Below are 21,235 nucleotides of genomic sequence, written 5' to 3'. Positions count from 1 at the left end.
AGCCAGTGCTCTTAACCGCTAAGCCATCTCTCCAGCCCCCTGTGTAACTTCGCAAATGACCTAGTGCTCTAAATTATTTTCTCATTCCATTTACTGATTTGTAAACGCCTCTTCAAGTTGTCCTTTTCTACATCCTAAAATAGAATATTTCACATTTCATATGAAATTTCAGGCTTTGTTCCCTGACATTCCCCCTTCCCTTCCCCGTCTCCACACCCTCACCACTCTCAAAAGATGGAAAGGTCTGTTGCTCTGCAGCTTTGCACATCCCACTCATTTTCTTTGTTTTGTTCTGTGCCCACGACACCAAGACCAAGCTGGCTATTTGGATGGTTGAGTCTGTAAGAAGAAATGTTAGTCCATTAGTTTGTTTGTTTATTATTTTATGGTTTTTTTTTTAAACAGAGTTTCACTGTATAGACCAGGCTGGCCTTAAACTCACAGAGATCCTCTTGCCTCTGTTTCCCAGGTGTCAGGGTTAAAGGCGTGTGCCACAACATATGGCCTCATGTATTTTAAAACATTTCTTTTTTTTTTTAATTTTTTTTTTTTTTGGTTTTTCGAGACAGGGTTTCTCTGTGTAGCTTTGCGCCTTTCCTGGAACTCGCTTTGGAGACCAGGCTGGCCTCGAACTCACAGAGATCCACCTGCCTCCTGAGTGCTGGGATTAAAGGCGTGCGCCACCACCGCCCGGCAAAACATTTCTTTTTTATCTGTATGTCTTAACATATTTTCCTTTTGGGGGATAGAAAAAAATTAGGAATGGGGGAAAAAGTTCTTTTAGACTAGAAAAAAATCTTGATAGTGAAGTGTTTTCCTATTTCCTTTACTTGATTTAGGAAAGAAAACTGAAGAAAATGGTGATACATTGTTTGCCACTCTAAAGGCGGTAGAACCTGGGCGAATGTAGCCTAAAAATGAGGTGGACTAAGTCTCATGCAATAGCCCACTTTATTGAGAGCATCAGACAATTTATATTCTGAGAGTTAAGAGGAGTCGAATTCGAAAAGTGTACAATCACAAGGACAAAGCTGCACATGGCAAAAACATGTTTTCCATAGAGGCCGATAAACAGAAAACAACAGCCAGCTGTAATGAATAATCTGAAGTGAGCTCACTCCTACTGCTTCACCTGGGAGGGCACAGAAACACATTCCAAGGACAGTTCTGTGTTTTGAGGAAACTGAGGTCACAAGACTCTTGTCTTGTTTTCTTGGAGTTTTTCCACAAACACTTAGAATTTTCCTCACACAACTCCATTCCTAGACTGTGTTCCAACAACACATGAAAAGGTGGTCCAGACTGTTATTTGGCAGATGAATGAGTATAATGAGTTTAGATCTTAGTGTGGATATCACCTGTTCACATAGAGATTCTCCCAGTGAACTCATCAGGGTGTGTCATTGGCAGGAGAATAGTCCCACCTGACTCTCCTCTGTGTCACACACACACACACACACACACACACACACACACACACACACACACACAGAGCATGAAGTGTAACCATAATTTAAAAAGTTAGTATTGCCATGCATGGTAGCACAGCACTGAGGAGGCAGAGGCAGACAGATCTCTGTGAGTTTGAAGCAAGTCTGATCTGTATAGAGTTCCAAGCCATCCAGCTCTAAATAGTGAGACACTGTCTCAAAATAAATAAAGATTTTTTTTAATTAGAAACAAAATTCCCCTTTATCTCAGCCAGGTTTGTGCTAGTAAAAATTTTGCTTTAGATTAAGTGAAGTCTTTTTTTTTTTTTTTAAGATTTATTTATTTATTATGTATACAATATTCTGCCTGCATGTGTCCCTGCAGGCCAGAAGAGGGCACCAGATCTCATTACAAGTGGTTATGAGCCACCATGTGGTTGCTGGGAATTGAACTTAGGACCTCTGGACCTCTGGAAGAGCAGTCGGTGCTCTTAACCACTGAGCCATCTCTCCAGCCCAAGTGAAGTCTTAACTTGAAAATGAAATATGAAAAGAGTTTCCTCCGACTGCAAACATTGCTTCAACTGGAAGAATGCCAGGAAGTCTCAGGCGTGGCCTAGGTGGAGCTGGGTGAGGGTTTGGGACTGAGTGAATAAGCACAAGGACAGGTGACAGTGATAGAAATCTGTCATAGCGCCTGCTACTCTAAGGGAGCCTTCTTTACTTCAGCATGTGTGTGCCCATCTCTGGCAGCTGACAGGGATGCCATCCCATCTGAGACACCTTGACAAGTAGGGACAGAATAAAAGAACAACTCTCAGTGTGGTGGAGTTCTTTTGCTGAATATCATCTCCCATTATGAAAATTTTTCTTAAACCAAATTGAAATAAAGATTTTACTTTAAACAGGATTTTGAGTGCATGAAGGTTTTCTGCTGAATCTGTAAGCCATGAAAAAGGCTTCCTCTGTTTGGCATTTTTGTTACACTTTGGGTTACTTGATGACTCTCTCATTAATTATTGCTATCTATATGCCTTCTGTACAGAGAATTTTCTTGACCCACACTTACTGCCTCCAAACTCACCATTGAGAAACAGTCACATTCTAGAAAAGAACTGAGTAAGAACAGCTGCAAAGGGGAGTGGCCACACCTCAAACCTGGGCACTGGAAAGATGGGGTGTAGTTAGGGACTTCACTTCCAGAAAGTTCTCTGCTCATGTTTTCTGGAGGAAGATGCATGGGATGTGCTTAGATAGAAGGTATGCCTGTTGGCTGTCATTGGAAATCCAGGAAAACAGAACCAGTGACTCAGTCACCATTTAGAAGGTGTAAGGAAGAACGGGACTGCAGGGAGCAGGGACTGTAAACACTCTTTCTGTGTGATCGAGGTGAGCTCTGTTCTGCTCGAGAGCTAGTCTTGTGAGGCATCTCCCCCTGAAGTGTCATCGTTCTAAGAAGGAAATGGTCCAGAGCTTGGAATTCATCTGTAGCTCCACCGGGGTCACCTGTCTGTCATGTCTGCCAGTAGGAAAAACTAATACTTGAAGAACTTAACAAACTAGTCTGTGGATGTCTGCTAACTTCAGCTTATGATTATTTTTTAAATTCACGGTTGGTTTTCAGACAGGTTTAGAAGGAATGAAGAATAATTAACTGCCTCTGGTGTTGTAAAATTACTCTGTCCTATTGATAGCTCAATTTGTGTTCATTCATTGAAATAACCTTCTCCATAATTAAATTCTGCCTGTTCCTACCTTTAACATCCCAGATACAGTGTTTCTAAGCATCAGCAGAATTGTCTGTGAACTTTAGATCTCCGGGGATGTGAGGACTGAAGCTGACAGTTCCTGAGTCCTTACTTCTTATCTTGTTACTAAAACACACAGGGTGGCTCACTTGGTCTTTTTCTTCCAGGTTCTGTCCACATTCTTCTTAATTCTTTTGAATGCTCTCACAGTTTGTGTTGGTGGTGGGGCTGGTTTTGTTTGAGAATGAGTTTTGTGCTGTGTCCTGGCCAGCTTGGAACTTGGTATTTAGACCAAGCTAACCTCAAACTTCAGCAGTCCTGACTGCCTGAGTGTTGGGATGCAGCCATGTACTACCATTCCTGACAGTGCTGTTGCAGTTTTCATGTTTATAGGCAAAACCTTTATCAAAAACTATGGATGGGGTGCACAGCTAAGTGTCCCTAAATTATAATGGGCACCTGCCAAGGTTCCTTCCTTGTTAAAAGAGTGATTAACAGCCGGGCGGTGGTGGCGCACGCCTTTAATCCCAGCACTCGGGAGGCAGAGCCAGGCGGATCTCTGTGAGTTCGAGGCCAGCCTGGGCTACCAAGTGAGTTCCAGGAAAGGCGCAAAGCTACACAGAGAAACCCTGTCTCGAAAAACCAAAAAAAAAAAAAAAAAAAAAAAAGAGTGATTAACAGAGAGCACAGTGGTTGACATAGGATTCCTTAGGATCCCTGACACCAGCAATCCCTCTGCTGCCCTAACATCAGCTGCTTTTGGTTGACACATTGTCTTTCTGACCTCAGGACCTTCTACCGTTTTGAGGCTGTATGGGACAGCTCCCTACATAACTCCCTCCTTCTGAACCGAGTGACACCCTATGGAGAAAAGATCTACATGACCTTATCTGCTTATCTGGAGGTAAGGGACCCAGAACTTGAGCAGGCCCTGAGAAGTGGGCAGTAACAGAGAGCGGTCAGCAAAATTTCAACGTATTTTCATTCCTTTTCTCTCCATATCCTTAAATTGTTTATTTGATTTACTTTATTTGATTGTAACTGTTCTGATTGTTTTAGATTCTTTTCCAGGGCTCTTTTTAGTCAAAAGATAACAACTTTTTTAATTACTTAAGCTTCAGGAACCCAATCACCAGTTACGACAGTTTCATACCATGCTTTCCCGAGCGTAACAGAAACTAATAGTTCTAAGTCTTGGGACAAGCCTGAGTTCTTCTGTTGTTAATTTTATGTTTTGAGACAGAGTCTCAGGTAGCCAAGGTTTCCCCAAACTCACTATGCAGCTGAAGGTGACTTGGTGCTTCTGTTTCCACTTCCCAGGTACTGGGGTTACAGGCATGCAACACCATCCTGATCCGAGCCTGAGTTCTAATCCTTGTGCTGTCATTTACTGCCCCTATGTCCTTAGAGAAGCTCTGTCTGTGTCCCAGTTTCTTCCTTTTTAAACGGTGTATAATGATAGCATTTTCCCTCAAAGGAAAAGAAATGTGTTCATCATGAATGCTCCTGACCTTTCATCACTCTCTGTTGAGAGGCTTTTGAAATCATTGGTGAAGCAGAAGCCTGCCTATCTCCACGGCTGGAACCAGCTTTCCAAAGTTGCTACTGTACAGCCTCTTATCACAGGTGCTCTGTCTGCATTCATTCAGCACCTTATCTTGTCTGTTTGCAGTTGGATCATTGCATCCAGCCAGCTGTCATCACCAAGGATGTGTGCATGGTCTTCTATTCCCGAGATGCCAAGATCTCACCGCCACGTTCTCTGCGAAGCCTCTTTGGTAGTGGTTACTCAAAGTCACCAGACTCGTAAGTTTTTGAAACAAGTTTAGTTTCCAGGTCTTTGCCCAGTCCAACAGAAAGAAACAACAGCCCTTAGGTACCCTGTCTGCTGTTGCAAGTTAATAATCTATAAGCCAATTGAGTGACTGATACCTAAGATGCAGTGACTCACGTGGTGGTGTGTAATAAATGTTAATGAATGTGTGAGTTGATGAAGGAAAGGAGAATGTTGTATAGTAAATACTTCCAAAACGGGTTTGCAAGGACTAATTGTCACTATTAATCATATTTTTAACAGATTGCCATTGATATTTTCATCTTTATAAGAGTTATTGTACAGGGGCTGGAGAGATGATCTTCTAGAGGTCCTGAATTCAATTCCCAGCAACCACATGATGGCTTCCAGCTATCTGTAATGAGATCTGGTGCCCTCTTCTGGCATGCATGCATACAGGCAGGACACTGTATACATAATAAGTAAATAAATCTTTAAAAAAAAAGTTATTGTACATATTTAAGGCATAAAAATACATTTGAGAATATATGGCATAGATACATGAATATCACCACCCAGCTTAATGAATAAAATAAGAATTACTATGATACAATGAAAGTTTGAAAGTCCCTTTCTGTTCACAGTGTCCAGAATTGTTGAGCATTTCATTCCAGTCAGACATTTTCCTGTCTTCTCTTACGTCACGAAAAGAAGTTTTTCATTTCCTCATTTATGTTGTGAATTTTCTAGTTTATCCTGTTCTTTTCATCCTATTGAAATAACAGATTAAAATGAAAATAAGCTCCTCTTAAGAAAAGACAAGTAAACAAACTAACAGTTACTGATAAAAATAAGCAGTGTCTTAGCTAGGACCAGAAAGGTGGCTCAGGGGTGAAGGGGCCTGCCATCAAGCCTGAAACCTGAGTCTGAGCCCCAGAACTCACACGATGGCAGCAGAAAACTGACTCCCCAAACTGTCCTACAACCACACATGCACACACAGTAAGTAAAAATGAAAAAGGCAGTGTGTGTATCTGAGTGTGGAACTGTGGCCCTTGAGATGCCCTGCTTTTCCTAAGTAAGCAGATCTAGGTTTCCCTCCTTTTGTGCTACAAGAAACTCAGCAGCTGCTCTACTTTATTTCCAAATAGCAACCGAGTTACTGGAATTTATGAACTGAGCTTATGCAAAATGGCAGATACTGGTAGTCCAGGTAAGCTCTTACCATACCATATGCTTCAAGAGTATTACTAAAAAACTTGGAGTCTTATTCATGTCTTTTAGAAACTGTGTGTATTTTACAAACCAGTTTTGGGGGGTGGGTAAGATACATAAATACAAGATTTATGATATACAATGTCATTATGAAAATGGTGTCCAACAAGATATGCTAGGCTATGAAATATAAACTTTTTGAGAATTAGAATAACTTTGGCTTAGAAAGATCTTCTTGAGATCAGGTTTTGTTTAGGCAGACCTACAACTTAGAGCAGTCCTCTTGCCTTCCAAGTGCCGGGGTCACAGGTTCTGAGCCACCATCCCTGGCTGTTCAGAAAACCTCACAGCTGCTTACTACACCACTTTAACAAAGATCGTTTGTCAGCCTTGCATTACTGGGCTTGTAACAACATCAGCTTTACCTGGGAAATCATCAGAGGTTCATAGTAAGGGTTGGGACAGGTTAATAATAGTAGAGTGTTTGTTTAATATGTGCAGGGCCCATACTAACAAGTTTGGAGAATAGTTTTGGGAGAATGTCATGGATTTATTATCTCTCTCTCTCTCTCTCTCTCTCTCTCTCTCTCTCTCTCTTTCTCTTTGTGTGTGTGTGTGTGTGTGTGTGTGTGTGTGTGTGTGTGTGTGTGTGTGTGTTTTGAGACAGGGTTTCTCTGTGTAGTCCTGGCTGTCCTGGAACTTACTTTGTAATAGACCAGGCTGGCCTCGAACTCAGAGATCCACCTGCTTCTACCTCCCAAGAGCAAAGATTAAAGCCATGTGCCACAACCACCTGGCTTTCTTTCTCTTTTTTAACACAGGGTCTCACTATGTAGCCCTGACTGTCATGGAACTCAGTGTGTAGACCATGCTGGCCTCAAACTCACAAAGATTACCTGCTAGAGTGCCACCATTCCCGACATCGATTTTGTTAATAAAATCTCATAGATTTTAAGGTCAAATTTAGTTTGCTATGTAAATATGTATAAGAGTTAGTAATTGTTTTGACCTAAATTGAAATTGGATTTTTGTCTGGGGGTATAAAAAACAAAAAGATATGTTTCTTCTTGTTAGGCATGCAGAGGCGGAGGAGAAAAGTCTTGGATACCTCTGTGGCATATGTGCGGGGGGAAGAGAACCTAGCAGGCTGGCGACCTCGTGGAGACAGCCTCATCCTGGAGCACCAGTGGGAGCTGGAGAAGCTGGAGCTGCTGCACGAGGTATCGAGGACTCAGGGAGGATAGCAGCCACTCAGTCCTACTCCTGCCTTCTCTCATGACCTCCACTAACTGTTGGTTTTCTGTGATGATGAAAGCATAATGATTTGCCTATTAAAATGTTTAATGAGCTTAGATAATGATGTTCATATTCGCAGGTGGAAAAAACACGCCACTTTTTGCTGCTTCGGGAGAGACTTGGTGACAGCATACCCAAGTCTCTGAGTGACTCATTGTCCCCCAGCCTCAGCAGTGGGACCCTTAGTACCTCCACCAGCATGTCTTCTCAGATCTCAACCACCACCTTTGAAAGTGCCATCACACCAAGTGAGAGCAGTGGCTATGACTCAGCAGACATCGAGAGCCTGGTAGACCGAGAGAAAGAACTGGCTACAAAGGTAGGAGGGAGTCCCTTCTTTTTTGTTAGAGTCCCCACCACCAGGGGGGCTGAGATAGTCTCTGTGTTCTTTCATTTTCAGCCGTTTTCTTGGAAGACACTAACACTGAATGTAGAAATAATAAGGATGAATTCTTTCCCTTAAGCTTGAGACTGGGTAACAAGCATATCACAGTGGTGTGTCTTATAGATGTGGTGTCGTGAACTGTCCTTGGAAGTACATGTTAGAAGGGAACTCAAGTGGTAGAGGGACAGGAATGGGGTAGGTCCTATGTGGGGCATCCAGGACTTTGCAGTGGGTCCTGGGAGTGCTGTAAATATTTTAAATGGTATTTGTTTCTATGTTTTCTTAAACAGGATTTAGAAATTCTTTAATAGGAATAATGGCATATAACTCAGTGGTAGTGCACTTACCCAGCATGAGCGCGGCCCTGAGTTTGACCTTAAGTACTACAGAAAATCCATTCAATTAAACAGCAGTAAAACAGTACAAGTTTTCTTCAGTGAAATAAAAAGGATAGCTTTGTAAGACTGCGGGAGGGGTCCTTGTGACAGTGATCCAGGAAGGAAAGATGAAGCCTTTTAAGAACATGAGGAAGGGGTTCTGGATAGGTGGGAGAAGGCAGAGGGTTGTTGAGGATGACTCCTGGGTCTGTAATTGCTCAGTAGTTGGTGACAGAGGAAATAGAAAACTGACAGGGGGTTTTGTCTGTCTTGCTTTAGTAGTTAAGTGGTCTTCTAGAGGGTTTAGGAAACTGGAAATGTTATGCTTTTGTTTTTTGTTTTTCTCGTGTGGGGAATTGAACTTAGATCCTCATAAATGCTAGGCAAATACTGCTACTAAGCTGTATTCCCAACCCATGTTCATGTCCTTTATTGAGTTGAGAATTAAAGGGATGTTCATTCTTTTGGGTTTTCTGAAACAGAGTCTTTCCTATATTGCCTTGGCTGATCTGGAACTGGTTATGTAGATCAAGCTAGCTTTGAACTCCTGGCTCTGTCTGCTCAGTGGTGGAATTAGAGAGATATATTGCCATGCCTGGTCCTGCTGCTATATTCCTAAGCAGCACTGCTACTGCTACTGCTATTACTACTACTTCCTCCTCCTCCTCCTCTTCCTCCTCTTCCTTCTTCTCCTCCTTCTCCTTCTTCTTCTTCTCCTCCTCTTCCTTCCTTTTTTTTTTTTTTTTTTTTTTTTGATGCAGAGTCTTTCTATTATATAGTCCTAGCTGGCCTAGAACTTGCTATGTAGACCAACTGACCTTGAATTCACAGACATCTGCCTACCTCTGCTGTTATGGGTCACTGTGCTGGGTCACTGTGCTCCTAAGCACTTCTAAACTATGATATTTAGTAATTAGCTTTGGTTGTATGAAGAGTGATTGTTTAGGTGGTAGCACACGCCTTTAATCCCAGCACTCATGAGGCAGAGGCAAGTGAATCTCTGGGAGTTTGAAGCCAGCGTGGTCTACAGAGTTAGTTCCAGGGCAGCCAGGGTGGTTTCAGAGAGAAACCCTGTTGTAGGTGGAAGTTTCTGACCTACTAGCAAGTCCCAAATACCTGGCAGCCTCTTCCCAAATTGCCACACAGGAGGCTTATATTAATTATAAATGCTTGGCCAGTAGCTCAGGCTTATTACTAACTAGCTCTTACACTTAAATTAACTCATAATTCTTAACTGTGTTTAGCCACGTGGCTTGGTACCATTTCTCAATATGACATTCTCATCTTGTTTCCCCTGAATCTGGCTGGCGACTCTCTGACTCAGCCCTTCTCCTTCCCATCTTCCTTAGTTTGGTCGCCCTGTCTATACGTCTTGCCTGGCTACTGGCCAATCAGCATTTTATTAAGCTAGTTCCAGTGATAAAATCTTTACAGTGTACAAGAGAATTATTCCACAGCACCCTGTCTTGGGGGGGGGGGGGGAGAATGGTTGTTTAAATCCATTTGTTTTTTATGGCCTTAACTAGATATATCCTGGTTTTCCTCAGCATATTCTTAGTTATTCTAAGGCAACATTTGAGCTCTAGCATAGGTGTTGGATATGTTAGTTCTCCTTGAATACAGGGGTTCATTTAGCCATTGGAGTTTTATGGTCAATTTTAACCAGTTCACCTTCTGTCTTTCTTTTTTAGTGCCTGCAGCTTCTCACCCACACTTTCAACCGAGAATTCAACCAGGTACATGGCAGCATTAGTGACTGTAAGGTGAGCATACTAAGGCTGTTGTTTTTCACTGTCATGGTGATGACTGTTTCCAGCTCTCCAAATTTCCTGTCACAGCTTTTGTGCTTTTAGGACCAGCGTTGGTTATAGATTGTGTTTGAAGGTATATAACATTATTCTCTGGTATGTCTTCTGATTTTGTACAGTCAGAGTTCTGACTTCTGAAGATGGCGGTCTCCCTCTATGATGCTTAGGGTCACGGTCACACAGGAAATATTTTGTTTTTTGTTTTTTTTTTCCTGAGTCCCTGAATGTGATGTAGGAAGTGGTATGCTTTTGTATGACACAAAAGTCATAAGGTGAGGACCGGAGAGGTGGCTCAGCAGTAAAAAGCACTGGCTGCTCTTCTAAAGGCCCTGGGTTCAATTCCCAGTGCCCACATGGCAGCTCACAACTGTCTGTAACTCCAAGATCTGACCCCCTCACGCAGACATACATGTAGGAAAACACCCAATGCACATAAGACAAAAATAAATAATTTTTTAAAAAAGTCACAAGGCCGCTGGCGGCACCAAGCTCAGGGCCTTCAGCAGAGAGTGACGGCACTGGAGAGCGCTTGTGTCAGAGCAATCAGCGTGACTTTTTGCTTTTCCTTGCCTGGGTCTTTGTAGACTTCACATACTTTCTTCTAGACATTCCCATGTTTATATCCATCATTTCTTCCGGGTTTTGTTCCAGCATTGTCTTCCTGGGAATGGGCCTCCTTCAGCCCACATAGCAAGCTAGCAGCTCTCTGAAACTCTTGTTTTTGTTTTTATTGTTTTAATTTGATATTTATGGCCTTTTTGCATGCATGTAGGTCTATGCACTGCATTTGTGGCTGACACCGGTGGCGGTCAGAAAAGGTGTTGGATCCCTTGGAACTGGAGTCACAGATAGTTGTGAACCACTTTGTGGGTACTAGGAGTCGAACACAAGTCCTCTGTAAGAGCAACCAGTGCTCTTAACCACTGAGTCATGTCTCTGGCCCCACTGTCTGGCACTCTTAATTTTTATTTACTTATTTATTGTGATGTTTTTGAGACATAGTTTCACTATGTAACTCTGGCTACTCTGGAACTTGAGGCCAACCTGGTCTACAGAGTGAGTTCTAGGACAGCCAGAGCTACACAGAGAAATATGTCTCAAACAAAAGAAAACAAAACAAAAAGTCTATCTCCCTTCTTGATCAAATAATATATGCTCCGTGAAAGCAGGAATTCTGCCATGTGCTTAGAACAATGTATGCATGCTATAGGTGCACGATGTTTATGTGCATAAGGCTATTTAATAGCGAGGAGAATTAGTGATGAAAGGTGTTTCTTGTTCTCTTTTCTCCTTCCTCATCTCCCCCTTCTTTTTCTCCCAACTCTGGGGCTATCGTCTACTAACAGTAATAATTGTGTATAGAGATTTGTCTTCTTTGCTTGCTTGCTTGCTTGCTTGGCTTGGTTTTTGGTTTTTTGAGTCAGGGTTTCTCTGTGTAGCCCTGGCTGTCCTGAAATTCATTCTGTAGACCAGGCTGGCCTCAAACTCAGAGAGATCAGTCTGCCTCTGCCTCCTGAGTGCTGGGATTAAAGCATGTGCCCCCACACCCAGCTGAGGCTTGTCTTCTTTAAAGACTTTTGCATCAGCTTAATAAAAAGGAGACACTGGTTGTCTTGGGCAACTTCTGCTGTTCTCTACAGCAGAGGCAGAGGTAAATTTCTTCCCATACAAGAGAACCTGAGTTCAGATCCCCAGCACCCAGGTAAAAAGCATTTTCAGTGGAACGTGCCTGTAATCCCAGTGCTGAGGAGGCAGACAGGTGGATCCTGGGGGCTTGCTGGCCAGTTAGTCTAGCTAAAGTTGTTGAGCTCTGTTGTTTTGCTGCTGAATCTCATTGGTCATGTCCTTGTTTCTAGCTGTCTGATATCTCTCCAATTGGACGAGATCCCTCTGTGTCCAGTTTTAGCAGTTCTACCCTCACCCCCTCCTCCACATGCCCCTCTCTGGTGGACTCAAGGAGCAACTCAATAGATCAGAAGTAAGTACTCGGATTTCACAGACATAAGGAAAGAAAATACCAGCTTTGCTGTAGTTCTGGTTCTCAGTAAGGCATCACTATCCTATTACAGACCACTCAGAAATGTGTGGGCACTTTTTTCATTAAATCATATTAAATTTAGGGCCAGTGGTGGTGGTGAATGCCTTTAATTCCAGCACTCAGGAGGCAGAGACAAGCAGATCTCTGAGTTTGAGGCCAGCCTGGTCTGCAGAGTGAGTTACAGATGAGCAGGGCTATACAAAGAAACCCTGTCTTGAAAAACCAAACAAATAATAAATAAATAAGTTTAGAGTATTATTAGCTGTATGAAATTGTAATATGTGCCACTAAGAAAGGAAAAGCTAATAAAACACACCAACTAAATGAAAGCTGCATCCCAGCTGAAGACATGATAAAACATGGAGGACTGGGGAGATGGCTCTTATAGTAAAGGTCTTGCCATACAAGCCTGGGAACCTGAGTTCAGATCTCCAGCACCCATATAAAAGCATTTTCAGTGGAACGTGCCTATAATCTCAGTGCTGAGGAGGCAGAGACAAGTGGATCCTGGGGGCTTGCTGGCCAGTTAGTCTAGCTAAAGTTGTTGAGTTCCAGATTCAGTGAGAGCCTCTGTCCAAAAATACCATTTCCCAGGCTCAGGGAACATCACAAAAGAGGGGACAGAAGGAATTTAAGAACTGGGAGATGGGAAAGAGTACTGTGAAATGCTGCTTCTGGATGACACATGGCCTTTGCAGCTCATGAATCAGCAGCAATTGTGGTCGCCTGCCTAAGGCCTACACATGATGGAACCAGTCACAGTTCTACCATGGATAGGGGTGGGGCTCTGGGAGAGAGTCGTAGGTGCGAGGTGGCCACCAGTAGGCTGCCTTTGCCCTTCTAGATGGCCCCTCACCTATGCGAATACCTAACTGAACTCGGTGGGTTATCAGCAGGAAGGGGCATGTGTTGGTGAGTCAGAGGGAGCTGGGGGAAGTGGAGAGGTGCAGACAATCAAAATACATTGGATACAGGTATAAAACTCTCAAATTGTAGCCATAATATCAAAGATTAAAACTTAAAAATTAAGTGAAGAATGGTAGAGAAAGGCATCCAGTGTTGATCTCTGGCCTCCACAAGCATGATCTCATACACATACACACACACACACACACACACACACACACACACACACACACACACACACGAAATAGTAAAGTTTGCAAAATGGACTTTGAGAATCAGAAAGATACAGTATCATCAGATTAAGCTGTTCTAGGAGGTCCCTAACACAACCAGAACAGAGACCTAAAGAATGGCCAATCACCACTCTGCTCCTGTGGGCCTAGGAACCTAGATGTTTCTCTTCTCATTGTTCACTTTCTTTACTATTTCCTAAGATGGCAGACTTACTAAAAACCCGTGGAAACTTTCTACAGTACAGTGGCCAAGCGCCTCCCTGAGTTTCTGATTGTGAAGTCTACCAGTCCCAGAGAATGCTGCTGCTGTCAGTCAGGGCCAGGACCACTGCCTCAGGTCTGGCTGTGAAACTGAAAGGAAACTCACAAGGGCATAGAGTTTATATTCAGATGCTTGTGTTCATAGAATAGCAGGTGAGACTGTGACTCACTGGCCCCCAGTATCCTTTTGCAAGGGAAACATAAAGTAGACTTGAGAATTACCATTCTGACACCAGCTTGTCTTAACAACTCTGAAGCTGATGTTTGCCCTGGTACTTAAGCAGAGGCACTGTGTCCTGGTAGGGTGATGTCCACAGGTGCTTTGACCTTCCTGAATGCTTCTTACTCCTTTCTTCCTCTGTAAGGACCCCAGAAGCCAATTCTCGTGCCTCTAGTCCCTGCCAAGAATTTGAACAGTTTCAGATCGTCCCAACTGTGGAGACACCCTATTTGGCCCGAGCAGGAAAAAATGAATTTCTCAATCTTGTTCCAGACATTGAAGAAGTTAGAGCAGGGTGAGTACTGTGACAAGCAGCCTTGCCAAATAAGAGACAAGCATCAGGAGTGGGTTGTCTAGTTCTTATGTGCAAGTCTGTTCCAGCCTAGAGTACACTGACCATCCCTACTGTGTGCATCAAGCGTCTGCGCCTGGCATTCTGTGTTGTTGTGGCATTTGCTCTTTTTCTGTGTTGCTTTGACCAGTGAGAATCTAGGCCAAATGGACCATTTGCCTGTCCGCTGCATCTGAGGGCCTGCCTAGTAGAAGCATATGTTGATGGTTCTCAGCTTATTAATTTAGGAGGAACTGACTTTTTTTTGCACTGTCCTTTAGGTCAGTGGTATCTAAGAAGGGATACCTGCATTTCAAGGAGCCACTTTCCAGCAACTGGGCTAAACATTTCGTTGTGGTTCGTCGTCCTTATGTCTTCATCTATAACAGTGACAAAGACCCAGTAGAACGTGGCATCATTAACTTGTCTACAGCACAGGTGGAGTACAGTGAGGACCAGCAGGCCATGGTGAAGGTCAGTCTGTCCTGTATTATTCCCTGTAGAGTTTTGGCTCTCTGCTCTGTGGCATGGGCCCTACTTTATATCTGGGTTGCTTGAACTTTCAGTATGAAGTGCTGTGCATCCTGTGAATATGGCAAGATGGTCCCCATTTTTCTTTCTCTACAATAACTTTCTCACTTACTTACTGTTTCTTTCCAGACACCTAATACCTTTGCCGTATGCACAAAGCACCGGGGGGTCCTTTTGCAAGCGCTCAATGACAAAGACATGAACGACTGGTTATATGCCTTTAACCCACTTCTGGCTGGCACAATAAGGTAAAAGGCTGTTCTTTTGTTTCATTTTGTCTTGTTGAGACATTCCTACTGTGTAGCCCAGGCTGGATTCCAAGTTCTCCACCTCTTTCCAAGTGCTAGGATTACACGTGTACAGTACCATTCCTGGCTTTAGGAAGCCATTTCCTTTCTCTCTTTGGCTTTCAGCCCCTGAGATACCAACATAAAGAGGAAAAGACATGTCATTCGAACTGGGTTGAAATCGAGGGAAGGCAAGAGTGTAAGGAAGGTATAAGGTGAAGATGAGTCCCTGTTTCTATAAGGTATCTGTGTCCTCACCATAAGGACACTTAGGGCTCACAACTTGTCTCCTTTTGTTTTCAGTTTTCAGGAGGCCTGCAGGGGAGAGAACTGGGTAAAGGAAAGACTTTGAGTGCCTTAATGGGCTCCCATAATTCAGCTCTCTGTGTCTGAGGGGCTTATCTCACAGACTTCCCCAAGTAGAGAAGACCACAGTCTAGTCATGTTTAGGAGCATAGAAACCTGGGCCTGCAGTGTTACTTGTGAGGAGACCTGTATCCAGTTTTCTAACCCTGCCTCCCATTTTTCTCATAGGTCAAAACTCTCTCGCCGATGCCCGAGCCAGCTGAAATACTAAGCAATTCTGCTGAGCCTTGCTCGCCTTGGACAGATAAAGAAAGTGTTACCTCTCATTCTCTTTGTGATTCTTAACGGTTATTCTTGTCTGTAATCTTGTGGCTTAACTACTTCTCCCCTTCATCCAGCACTTCTCTAGCTCTCCTGTTCCCTATCTCCATGGTTCTGTACTCTTCTTTTTCTTATGCTAAGACTTGTAGCATGTGGCCTAAGAAAGGGGAAAAAACACTACACACATTCATGTGCGCTCACATTCCCACACAGACCCTGAGGGTCCAGCCAGTCTCCACGATGTTTCCCAGTGTATGTCCGCTGCTTTGTGAATGGTAGATCCCCTTGTACTCACTGTCTGTCTGTTGTCTCTGTGTGTCTCTGGTTTTCAGGGTAATCAATCTCTCTCTCTCTCTCTCTCTCTCTCTCTCTCTCTCTCTCTCTCTCTCTCTCTCTCTCTTATTCGGTTTATGATAATACTACTTTTTCCTGGGTGGCTTAGAGACTAAGAGAGGAGACATTTGGCATGTCAGTCTTGGAGAAAAAAACTTGCTTTTCCCTCCTTCTGTCTCTTTATTTGGTGGCTAATCCCTACATTTCCATTCAGGGAAAGCACTGTGGGAAACTCAGAAATGGGATTTATATTCTCTATCCAAACCAGGGCTTAGAGCATGGATTCATAGAGTGGAAGAGACAGAAGGTCCTTTGTGATAGGCCTGGACAGTGGCTGCTGTTGGCCCTTTGAGGCCAGGCTGCTGCAGTGGATTGGGCAGTGGGTCATGAGGGTGATCATTAGAGGATGGGCTGGAGTTGCTCACAGCAGAATCCTGCAGGCTTTCTCCTCCTCACTGGGAAGTAGGCTTTTGTCTTGGAATTTCCCAACTCTGTCCTTAGCATTCCTAATGCTGGTCACACTATTTGGAATTATGTGATGTCATGAACACATTTCCCACAAGGGGGAGTGGGGGAGTGTTTGACTTCTGGGGATAAACTGGATCAATGTTGCTATGAGAGTGCTGAGTGCAACTTGGGATTGTTGTAGCTCCCTTTGGTCAAAGAATTGTAGCTTCAGCATAAACTTTGAAGTCACCATCGGAATCCAGTAGCCATTCCCAATAATGCTTGTCATGGCAGGCTTTGTTTTCTGGATGCCAGGATTCAGTCCCCACCACCATTCCAAACAAATCAGAAGACAACACTTAGGGATGAGAAGGAGTGTCCCCAACTGTCTTGTGGTTTGCTGTTGGATCCTGACCTGCCCCCCCCACTACTGTTTCCCATGTGGTTTGGAAGTACCCCCTTAGAAAAAAGAACTCCAGAGAAACCCTGTCTCGAAAAACCAAAAAAGAAAAAAAAAGAAAGAAAAGAAAAAGAAAAAAGAACTCCCTGCTCCCAGTTTCTGTGGCTTCTAACAAACCAGGTCAGGGTTCAAGAGACCATCAGAAAATCATGCTCTTCCTTTACCTGCCAGTGTTACAGGACTGAGTAGGGCACAGAAAGCCCCTGGTTGGGATCCTTCAGTTGCTTTGCCAGTGACTTGGGGCTCATTCATGCTGCCTTTTACTGGTCTTGCCAGCCTGTTTCACCATCGCTCAGGCACCCAGGAAAGCATCTGCCCACCTCCACTCTGGGAGGGTTCTTCACCCGAGGGTAATGGTGGAATGGATTTCTCTCTGGTCAGGAGCTCACTCACCACCGCAGAGCAGCCACTAGGGAGGTGTGTGGGTATGCAGACCCTTGCTTCTGACCTCTCAGCGGGGTTTCTCTCTGAAGAACGGGACTCCCAGCTCCGTCTGCTACTGTTGCCTTGCAAAGAAAAGGAAAAGTGGACCATGGAGAAAAGAAAGGGCAAAAATCAGACTTTTTATCTAAAAAATTGATCAACAAATACTTTGGTGGGTTTTTAAAACTTCCTTTCTCTCCTTAAAGCATAGGTCATTAACTGTAATGTTACTTGTTTTCTAAGCATATGTATAAGATTTTTAATGTAGTTAGAAGTCTCTGTTGTCTAATGAACACAACATGCCCCTCTGGTGTATACTCAAATCCAGCAGGCTCTGTCTGTGCTTGGAGACAGCTTTCTGGACCAGAACGAAATCTAATTTCAGGGAAATGAAGAGAAAAGGTCGCTTTTCAATGGAATCGCTGGTGTTGCTGCTGTTACGCAGTTGGATGGGCCCGTGTCTGTGGTGAGAGGTGTGAAACCTGAAGGAGAGTGGGCTGTTCATGCACTAAACCCTGCAGTGACTTGTGCTTTCTGTTAACTCCGACAAACTGGTGTAGAAAGTCTTTGCTTTGCAAATATCCACTGTTAGAGTGAGCCAAACTGGACCGCCCCTTCCCGTATGCCCAGATAAGGCAGCCTCATTAGGAGACCAGGAAAAGTGGGATTGGAACTGGGGCACATGTGTTTCTCTCTGCCACTGTTGGTGCCCCTCTTTCTGTAGGGCCCATGCTCAGATTGGAATCTGAGCAGTTGGGGATGTATGTTCCATTTCCAGACAAGCTCACCTCTGCTTTGAAGCTTTGAAAGAGGAAGGGTTTTATGGCAGGACCTATGTGGGAGATTTTGTGGTTGCCATGGTAGCAGGAAAGTTAAGACAACTAGACTTTAAGGAAATATATATATATATATATATATATATATATATATATATATATATATATATAAAAAATTTTCATAGCACTCTTTTAAACAAAAAACCTAGAATAAAAACCTACAAATTACAGAAAGTGAGTGCTGGTTAAAATTAATCATCCTCCCTCTTCCTTTATTTCTCCTCCTTCCTCCCAAGCAAATATAGCCTCATAACTAACCCTGACCAGTGCTCAGGCCTTGCCTGCTTCTGGGAGACTACCCTGGGAGTCAGCCAGCTCTCAGGCCCAGACTGTGCGGGGCCAGGCAGTCCCTGCATGAGGTGAGGCAGGAGCACAGGCCAGGCTGCTTCCGAGCAGGCCCCTGAACCCATCCATAAATGAGAAACTCGAGGGGAGTACTGAAGGTTCATCAACTTAGAAACCATTCTTTTCCTCCTTCAGCTACGTGGAATCTATATATCTATTAATTTTTCAAGATTTTTCATCTTGTTTAGATGAAAGAATGAAGGATGATTGTGAAAGGTCTTTGAGGTCTAAAAACAGGTGATTCCTGGAATGTATTTCAAAGCATAGACTTTGTTACCTGCTGCTGCTTGTCTAATTTACAGGGAGATTTAATTTTGTAAGGTGTTTGTATATTTATACAGCTGTAATGAATTGCACATTGGACTGATGGGATGATTCTGCACTGGGTGGCGCCTGTTGGGACTCTTGCAGTCCCTCGTGGGTGCTGTGTTCTGGCTCTCCTGAACAATACTAGGGCTGGGTGTTCATTTGGCATGGGTCCTTCACTTTTCATTTGAGCTCCTTTTTGAAATTATAATCTTTAACTTGCTCTATGAGAAGAAAAGAATAATTATGTTGCTGCTCTTAGAAGGTCTGCTGAATGCATTTGAATTAAACTCTGGCGCTGTGAACTGCAGCCATCTGCTGTAACCAGTGATCCGCCAAGAGTGGGTAAGACCATGACTGTGGAGCAAGTCAGAGATCGTCAGCTGAGAGATTATTGCTGTTACTGTTCAAAAGGCCATTTATGAAGTAGGTATTGGAGCTCTATAAAATCTTGAGAGACCCTAATTACTTCGAGAAAATAAGAGTTGATACAGAACTGGTGTTAAAAACACCAGAGGTTACAACCAGAGGTTAGGGGCATAGCTTAGTGATAGAGCACTCGGCAATTGTGTGATGCCTTTGGTTAGGTCCCGCAAAGCAGAGACAAAAAACCTCCCGGTAGATAGCTGCTCAGACAGAAAGTCCAGGCCCAGGTTGGTCTCGTGCCCAACCCTGGATGTTACACGTTGCTTGTCGTGTCTTTAATTGTTTTTGTTTGTTTGTTTGTTTTCCATGCTGTGTATTCTGGCATCAGTTTTCCCAAGGAATCCACCAGCCTTCTCATGGTTACACATTGTCTTAGACTTTGTGGCTCTAAAGTACTTGTCTGTTGAGAGCCAAGTCTCTCGTCACCATCCCCATGCTATGACAGAACCCATGAAGCATAAGTGGCCTTTTTGAACCAAGACTTTGCAAACTGATCTCTCCCCAGTGAAGGAGTTGAGCACAAGCAACAATGTACATTATTAATTTTGGATTTCATTTTCATGTTTTATTTTGTAAATATCTGATGTTTGGAGCTTGAGTATACAAAATGTAAATACAGTTCTCGTATTTGTACTAATCCTGATTCTTTTGCTGTATAGCCTTAGATGTGTAATGCAGACATTATCTAACTGTGTATTGTAACCTTGCATCACAGAACTGCTAGTGAACGAGGTAAAATTAATAAAGGTACAACCAGTGCATCAAATGACTCTTGTTGTGTTTTAGTCTTGTGCCCTTTGAAAATCCATTGTAAACTAATTTTGTTTCTTACAATGATAATTCTTTATTTTTTATTTTATTTTATTTTATTTTTTGGTTTTTCAAGAGAATTTTTTTGTGTAGCCCTGGCTGTCTTGGAACTCACTTTGTAGACCAGGCTGGCCTTGAACTCGGAGATCTGCCTGCCTCCTCTTCCTGAGTGCTGGGATTAAAGTCATGCAGCACCACCACCTGGCTTATTTATTTGTTTATTTTGGTTTTTTGAGCTAGGGTCTCACAGTGTGATCCTGCCTAGTTCACCTGGAACTCACTTATATAGACCAGGCTGGCCTCAAACTCACAGAGATCTGCCTCCTTCTGCCTTCTGATTGCTGGTATTAAAGGTGTTCGCCACCATACGTGGTAATAATTCTTGTCTAAAATAAAAACCGTGGTGTGGCCTACAGGTTCCTTTCTGACATAACTAGAGAAGTATATATGATACTATTGTTTGAAAGAGTTTTCTGCCAAGTGTGTGAGCAACTATTTTGTCTAAAAGATGTGGGCATTCTCCTGAAGCCCCTTTTTGTAGAACTACCCATGTTAAGTTGTATTGTACTGGAGTCTGAGGAAGGGTGGGGAGGGTAGTAGTTTGAAATTTGCAATAAGCTTCTCCTTGTAAGTAGAGCACAGGCAAGGGACCGTGGTCGTGGAAGGCTGTACCTAAACAAAAGCAATAATGTGGTCAGGTGTGGCAGTGCACACCTGTAGCCTCAGTACTTGGGAGGCTAAAGCAGGAGGATCAAGAGTTCCAGGCCAGGGCTGGGAATGTGTTCAATGGAATTTGAGTATCCAACACTGTTGTGTTTCTACCACAGACTGCAAGCAAATATGCCTGTGGCCTCCACTGCTGTGAGAGGTGTTCACATGTATAACACTAAGTGGAAAGTGTTCAATATATTAATGCAGTGGTCAGCTCAGAAAAGAAAGCTGGCATAGAATTACTCTTCAGGAATGAGGTTTATTAGGAGGGTCTCAAGACCCAGATCAGGCCATGAAGTGATAGGGAGAGCATTAGAAAGAAAATGGTGGAGCTGAGAGATGGCTCAGTAGTTAAGAGCACTGACTGCTCTCCCAGAGGACCTGGGTTCAATTCCCAACGCCTGAATGGCAGCTAACAACTGTTTGTAATTCCACTTTCAGGGAACCCAACACCCATGGCAAAACACCAGTCAGTCATTAAAAAAAAGAAAGAAAATGTATGTGTATATGCATACATGTGCTTGCACACATGCACATAAGTACAAATGTGAAGGGTGCCTTAAAAATCTAGAGAAATGGTTTATTAAGAGTAAGAATAAAGCCGGGCAGTGGTGGCCCATGCCTTCAACCCCAGCACTCAGAGGCAGGCAGAAGCAGCCAGATCTCTGCAA

General features: G+C 43.4%; 1 protein-coding gene across 14 annotated transcripts in view; it reads left to right on the top strand.

Annotated features, from left to right (window-relative positions):
* The window catches only part of Kif1b (kinesin family member 1B), a 145,809-nt gene extending 125,997 nt beyond the window's left edge, over positions 1-19,812 (top strand). For all 14 annotated transcript variants that reach the window (XM_052717438.1, XM_052717444.1, XM_052717448.1 and 11 more), the window contains 11 exons: positions 3,968-4,082; positions 4,851-4,984; positions 6,104-6,165; positions 7,242-7,387; positions 7,543-7,782; positions 9,917-9,988; positions 11,890-12,011; positions 13,837-13,986; positions 14,304-14,496; positions 14,683-14,801; positions 15,375-19,812. In XM_052717438.1, the coding sequence (XP_052573398.1) occupies positions 3,968-4,082; positions 4,851-4,984; positions 6,104-6,165; positions 7,242-7,387; positions 7,543-7,782; positions 9,917-9,988; positions 11,890-12,011; positions 13,837-13,986; positions 14,304-14,496; positions 14,683-14,801; positions 15,375-15,417 (1,396 nt within the window). In that variant the 3' untranslated portion in view covers positions 15,418-19,812. The remainder of the gene's footprint in view (positions 1-3,967; positions 4,083-4,850; positions 4,985-6,103; positions 6,166-7,241; positions 7,388-7,542; positions 7,783-9,916; positions 9,989-11,889; positions 12,012-13,836; positions 13,987-14,303; positions 14,497-14,682; positions 14,802-15,374) is intronic.
* The last annotated feature ends 1,423 nt before the right edge of the window (positions 19,813-21,235 follow it).

Source organism: Peromyscus californicus, unplaced genomic scaffold (genome assembly GCF_007827085.1).
Source record: "Peromyscus californicus insignis strain IS unplaced genomic scaffold, ASM782708v3 Scaffold_5__1_contigs__length_169319896, whole genome shotgun sequence".
NCBI lineage: Eukaryota > Metazoa > Chordata > Mammalia > Rodentia > Cricetidae > Peromyscus > Peromyscus californicus.
This window is presented reverse-complemented; position numbering and strand designations above follow the sequence as displayed.